Source organism: Poromitra crassiceps (assembly GCF_964638095.1).
Source record: "Poromitra crassiceps genome assembly, chromosome: 9".
NCBI classification, from domain to species: Eukaryota; Metazoa; Chordata; class Actinopteri; order Beryciformes; family Melamphaidae; genus Poromitra; species Poromitra crassiceps.
Window position 1 is genome coordinate 49,041,027 of NC_139630.1, and position 7,085 is coordinate 49,048,111.

Consider the following 7,085-nt stretch of genomic DNA (forward strand, 5'->3'; position numbering starts at 1 on the left):
ATTATTATTATTATTATTATTATATAGTACTGGTCAAAAGTTGAGACACAGCTGATTGAATGTGCTGTGTTTTTCTTTCTCTTAAAGCCATATTTATCTAAAGGCTTATGCTGAAATGTTCAGAATTAGTTTTTAGACAAAGTAAAAATACAAAGTTGATGCCTATGTATGAATTTCTTTCCAAAGGCAAAGGGGTCACTGCTAATTTTGGCTCACTGCATAATTCCACGTGTTATTTCATAGTTTTGATGTCTTTACTATTATTCTAAAATCTGAAGAAAAAAACACTTTTGACTAGTTCTGTACAGAATATCGTAGTAGTATTATACAAATACAATGAGCATTGATATGTACTGCATTATATGTATGAGATTCTCTGGCTCAATAAAAAAAACATTTGAAACAGTATTATACAAAGTAACCACATCATACACACAAACACAATCATACAACACATTGTATGATTTACTTCATCTTACTTACGTATGAGTGCCAGAAAGTTTGAAAGTACTCAGAGGTCAGCGTAGCTCAGATGATTGACACCTTACCTGACATCTGATAACCCCACCCATCTGGTGCTCCAAGCAGATGAAAACAAACATGACGAATTATTATCGTTTGACCTCATGTCTGATTCACAAGCGCTCACACAAACAGTGCAATCCCATCACTATTGATTTGTCCATCTATCTTTGTGTAACTCCCAGGGATCAATCGTCACACTGAGTGGCATTCCATTACTTTTAGTTTGTGTTTTGTATCATTTGTTCTGTCGATATGACGCGGATTTTCCGCTCCGTTAGAGCATGGGCAGAAAAACAGGAAACAAGGGGTGGGTGGGTGGATGGATGGATGGATGAAAGGATGGTGGAATGAAGGAGAGGAGAGAAGGAAGCATCAGAAAAGGGTGTGATCAATAAGGCCTCTGAGCGTATTACAGGTTGTTTTCTGCAGCAGACTTTTGGTCGTCACTCTTTGAAGGAGATGGAGAGATCAGAAGGTGCGACTGAGCCAATATGGCTGCAGCGCCCGACAAATATCTCATTGATTTTTGTAAAGGTCCTCGCAGCTACGCTCTCCTCTTTTTCACCATTTTCTGTCCGTCTGTTCTTGCTTATTTTTATCATTCAAACGTTTTCTGACCTTTGGATCTGGCATCTCTCTATTTCTTCCTTTTCTGACTATAGACTCATTCAACTCAACATCATTGTAAACAAGGGCAACCTCAATGATTCTTCGAGTTTAAATAAAGGTTTTGAATTTAATTTAATTTAATTCAATCTCTCCTTTTCTAATTTTTCTCTCACTTTACTCCCCCCCCCCCCCCCCCACCATCCTCCAGGTTCTTCCCCACATTTAGCAATATGTTGAGCAGATAGTGGTACGCTCATAGGAAACTCTCCACACATAATCTGCCTCCCCCTCCTGTCTCTCTGCTTTTGCTGAAACGTCCGAAGCAATTTTCTCTGTCAGAAGAAGATTGATTGCAGACGTGTCGGTCTTTGTGTTGTGATGTCCTGTGCAGTAGCTCGATCGCCCACACAGCCTCAAATAGCTGGGGATGCTGCCTGAACAAAGCTAAGATCTAAGAACAAGTTAAGATCTAGATGTTCTTTCACTCCTCCTCTCCTACATATATATTGTCCTTCACCCTCTAATATGGCAGCCTGAAGAAGCATTGCATGCAACTGGCATGCTGTGATTTCCAGTTTCGTAGGGGTTTATGACAAAGTTAAAGTCTCATCTAGCTGCATTATCAGTCCAGCCAGAGTTATACATTTCTCCACAAACACAAGCTATGTGTGATTACCTCCACCAGTCACAATCCTGTCAAAGCGAGGTTGCTGTGTGTGGCATGTGAGCCTGGTTAGGTTGCTGTGTGTGGCAGGTGAGCCTGGTTAGGTTGCTGTGTGTGGCAGGTGAGCCTGGTTAGGTTGCTGTGTGTGGCAGGTGAGCCTGGTTAGGGGACGCACCGCTGCACCTTTTTCAAATAAGAAGGAATCAGTTGTCTTGTAAACTAAGGTAACACTTTATTTTGGATTTGGCTGAACAAAACAGGGCAAAACGACTTGGAACTTGACTTGCACTTCCTCTGCCAAGAGTTGACAATTGATTTTGACTTGAATTGACTTTCTGACTGACTCTCTCACCCTCTCGCTCTCTCTCCAATCTCCCTCAACCTCTCCCCACTCTCTCTCTCTCTCTCTCTCTCCCTCCCTCCAGCTCCAGTTCGGGCTTTTCTGACAGCAGGCCCCAGTCTCCGGCCCGGGCGGCGGGCCTCAACTCCAACACTCCCCCTCCTCCGCCACCGCCTCTCCCCCCTCCGCCTCCCCCGCTGCCCTCCACATGCTCGGGCATGCGGGGCACCCCTCCTCCCCCCATCCCTCCCCTCCCAGTCCAGCAGCAGCCCCCGGCCATCCCGCCTCCGCCAGCGCCTCTCCAGATCGCCCCGGGCGTCCTCCACCCAGCGCCTCCCCCGGTGGCCCCTCCCCTCCACTCGTCCTCCCCAGCCCGTCTCCAGCAGGTCCTGGACAAGGGCCCGATGGGGGGACGATTGGACACCACCGTCCTGCCGCCGCCGCCGCCGCCTCCCCCCCTGCCCCTCGGCGGAGCGCGGAGCTCCTCCCCCTGTATGCCGGGCCCACCCCCCGTACCCGCCTTCCCTTCAGCAGGAGCCATGGCGTCCCCGCTGCCCCACGCCCACGACGGCATGTCCAAGAGGCACCATCCAGCCAACCTGCCGCCCATCAGCGACGCGCGCAGCGTCCTGTTGGAAGCTATCCGAAAAGGTGGGTCCAGTCTCAGTCTCTATCGCAGCCCAACTTTGTGGTTTTTCAGGCCGATTAGACAGGTGTATTTTGACATAAAGCATCTCGCCTAGCACGGCTTGAAATGACACGCTCCGCAGCTATGGCAGTTCCATTCTGCTTCAGTAAAGCGCGATATGAGAGCATCAAAAGTTAAAGCCTTTCTCCGTCACCCACAGGCATCCAGCTGCGGAAAGTGGAGGAGCAGCGGGAGCAGGAGGCCAAGCACGAGCGAGTGGGCAACGACGTGGCCACCATCCTGTCGCGCCGCATCGCCGTCGAGTACTCCGACTCCGAGGACGAGTCTGAGTTTGACGAAGGGGACTGGATGGAGTGACGTCAGGCCCGTCGTCAGGGAGAGGAGAAGGAGCAGGGGCGGGATGTGTGTTTAAGTGCCCCGCCCCCACCACCGAGAAGACAACGAGCAGGGACAGGATGTGTGTTCAAGTGCCCCGCCCCCTACCACCATCACAACCACTCCTCCAACAAGAGTCTGTTGCACCCCAAACCAGGAGGAACATCCTTGTTATCCACTACTTTTTTATCCTGTCATCTCTCTCTCGCTCTCTCTCGCTCTGTGGTTTGTGTTGGGAGGAGACTCTCTGTGTCGCCCTCGTCTGTCTCGTGTTCTGAGAGAAGTTTTTGTATTCTTTCCCCCCCCCTGCACTACCACGCAACCTTGTTTCTGCTGGGTTTCTTATTACGAAATCCCCCTTGTTTACTGTTGCTATACATGAAAATAACTTTTCTTTTCGAAGAACCACTTTGTTTCTGATCTTCATCCGTTAACAGATGTTGTTTGTCGACGTTAAGAAGAAGAAGAAGAGAAAAAAAAACAATGGCATGTTGCATCGATCTTTTAGTTCTCCAGTACAGTTTTGCCACCCGGTGGTTGAAGGTGGCATTGAATGGATACCATTTTTGTTTTACAGTCTTTTTTTATTTACCTTTTTCTACCGAACGATTTTGCGGGGCCCGTAGTTGCCAATACTGACTTAACGAACAGCCGCCCATCGCGCACACCAGTCGTCTGTGTTTTCGCTCTTGCATCGGGACTCAACTTTACCGCTACAGAACAAGCAAAAGATTGTTCATATGTCATGTGATGATTATTGTATGATTGTGGTGAAAATGAAGAAGCGGGATGGTATACGGCTTCGGCCGGGTGTGCACATATCCATCCATCGACACTCATCTTTGCCCCAGGGAAATGTATGCCAAGTGAGCAGTTTTTAGACGCTTTTGCTCATATTGACATTAAGGCAATGTCAAAGATCAACCTTGAGCCATTGGCTTTCAGTATGTCGTGCTCCCATCCTCCCGAGCGGACACGGACTGGAAGTGGTTACATGCTGTAGATGTGTGCACCACTCTCTCTCTCTCTCTCTCTCTCTCTCTCTGATGTGCACCACTCTCTCTCTCTCTCTCTCTCTCTCTCTCTCTCTCTCTCTGATGTGCACCACTCTCTCTCTCTCTCTGATGGATATAGAAAATGCTGAGGAAAAGGATATAAAGTGTATGAGAAGACTTGTGGCTGCAGTAGGAGAGTTTTGAACGCACATCTGCCGATGCAAAGTGTCTGACCAACACCAGGTACAAACCACTCAACACCACTTGAAGGCAGCTTATCCCACCTCAGATCCCCCTTTACTCCTGTACCTGTCCACTAACGAGAAGCCTTACCTCGTTTGGTTCTAGAGCAGTAATAAATAACAGTGACTTGGAACAATTGAATAGAAAATGGGGGGGGGGGGCGTTGTTTGTGACGCTGCCTTTTGAGGCCGAAGACAGAAGGATTCATGATGATGCCTCGTTTTTGGCTCATTTCAAAGAAATTGTCTGCCGTCCTTTCATTAGTTTTGTTCTTTCTTCTACTTGCCTTATTGTTCGTACAAATTAACGTATCGTTGAGTTGATGAATGTATCGTGCTGTTACTACTTACTTGCCTGCGCTTGTATGGATTAGCTGTTGCTATGTTCGGGGGGGGGGGGGAAGGGGGTCAGAAAGGGAAAAAGAAACCCTGCTTTTAAAAAACAAAAAAGATTAGATCAATACTGTATACCATGTAACTTATGTAACTATTGACTGTAACAGTTTGCTTGAATTAATAAAAATCTAATGTCTGTTTCAGCCTTAGCTGTTATAGGCTTGTTTTTGTCAAGCTGGTGCTGTAGTTTCAGGATACCCATGGCTCCTTAAATCATTGAACGTTTGTGAATTTGAGAGGGTGGAGGATCAAGGCCTTCAACATTTTTGAAAATGCATACATAAATAGACATGGCATGGGACATGTGCTTGAATCTTTATTTTTGAAATTCTTTTGAAATATATATATATATATATATATAGGCTATACACACATATACACACACACACACACACACACACACACACATATATATACACACACATATATATATATACACACACACATATATATATATACATACATATATATATACACACATATATACATGTACACACATATATATATATACACATATATATATATATATGTCGGGGGGTTTGATTGCCTGTCATTTTTATATAATTTGTGGAAGCAAATAAAGAATTCAAATGTGTTTGTGTGAGTGAGTGAGAAAGGGAAGGAAGCTTGTGGTTAAGAAGATTTTTTAAGATTATTGTCATTTCTGATGTTTTCATTAGGGATGTAGGGATATTGGAATTATTATTTATGATATTTGAAAAAAACCAATCAGTAAAATAAGAAAAGAAAGTGCAATTCTTGTTCAAATTATTGTTCTTTTATTTTTAAGATTAATAAGTGTTAAGATCAAAATGTATGCACAGAAAAACATCATGTATTCTTTAATTGTGGCGTCACGGCTTAACTCGCGCATGCGTACTTGCGTGGGGAGCTATCTGTGCGGCCGGCGGAAGTAGCATTTTAACATCACTGGATGTCACGCGGAAGATATCTTTGCAGCAACTCAAACTGCTGGCAAAAAAAAAAAAAAAAAATCAAGCTGCTGGCTGGGTTCTCCGGTTCTGCAGATAGGGACTATTGCCCACCTCTGCAGCCAGCCACTAGGGGGCGATCGATAAATTATGTTTTGGCTTCACTTTTTTTCTTTTTATGTTCCGCCTGTCACCGGCAGACAGTGTACTGCACTCGCTGCACTCTAGTTGCAGGCTGAAGCTCTCTGAACACTGTAGTCTGTAGAGTCTACACAGACTACTCTACTCTACAGTGTAGACCTATGCAGCCGAACCGAAATTGCACCGACACCTGCTGCACTAGTCTCGTTCTCATAACCTGACCACGTGACACAAGGCCTCCTGTAGGCCTTTTTTCTAGGGGTGGGGGAAAAAATCGATTCACCTAAGTATCGCGATTTTTAATGTCACGATTTTTTGGATCGATCTTTTATTCCAGAATCGATAATCGCAAATTAAAAAAAAAAAAAAAAAAAAAATTTTTTTTTTTTTTTTTTTTTTTGGGTGCTTGCAGTCAGGCCACTCACTGAACAGCAGGCCAGGCGCCGCCTACTGGTTTACTAGTGGTTTTATTACTTTATTAGTTAGTCTGAAGTAATAATTACACTTCAGGGTTAAAGTGGGTGCATCTCATTGTAAAATTGGACCCAAATCTGGCTTCAAACGGCCCAAATTTCACGCGCGTTGGCCCATATCGGCCTGGCCTGCTTGGTATCTAATGCCCGGCCTGAATTATGATCCCAGTCCGCCCCTGTTTTTAACTATATCGCCCAGCCCTACTCATGATATATAATATACAGTCTCTAGTGTATGATTCAACTTTTCCCATGTTCTAATCTAGTGTAAAAAAGCAAACAAACTGAAAAAATAAAAGAAAAAAATAAACAAAAATCGCAATAAATCGTAATATCGAATCGCAATAATCGTAGAATCGCAATAATCGTGAATCGCAATATATATCGAATCGGCACCAAAGTATCGTGATAGTATCGAATCGGGAGATAAGTGAATCGGCACAGCCCTACTTTTTTCCCCTTTTCTTTATTGTACAAAAGTTCAAATACAAAGGCCACAGAGCACAGAGTCTCCTGTAGGCCATGGCTGTAGCTCTATGGTACGCCTTGACAGCACGCTGTCATCGGCACCTCGCTTGCGCACGGAACGACGGATAGTCCTGTCCGACCACTGACTGTCACGACCAGACCAACGGACCTGTTCGGAAAACAAGTACCGGTAAGATAACTATATCACCAACATGAATAAATGAACCACTACACCACTATCTGAAAGGTTTTCCACATCTTGGCAGTTTGTTCTCA

General features: G+C 45.0%; 1 protein-coding gene across 3 annotated transcripts in view; it reads left to right on the top strand.

The window, feature by feature from the left end:
- The window catches only part of wasf1 (WASP family member 1), an 87,683-nt gene extending 84,531 nt beyond the window's left edge, over nucleotides 1–3,152 (top strand). For all 3 annotated transcript variants that reach the window (XM_083643235.1, XM_083643237.1, XM_083643236.1), the window contains 2 exons: nucleotides 2,224–2,789; nucleotides 2,987–3,152. In XM_083643235.1, coding sequence (XP_083499361.1) covers nucleotides 2,224–2,789; nucleotides 2,987–3,144 — 724 coding nt within the window. In that variant the 3' untranslated portion in view covers nucleotides 3,145–3,152. The remainder of the gene's footprint in view (nucleotides 1–2,223; nucleotides 2,790–2,986) is intronic.
- The last annotated feature ends 3,933 nt before the right edge of the window (nucleotides 3,153–7,085 follow it).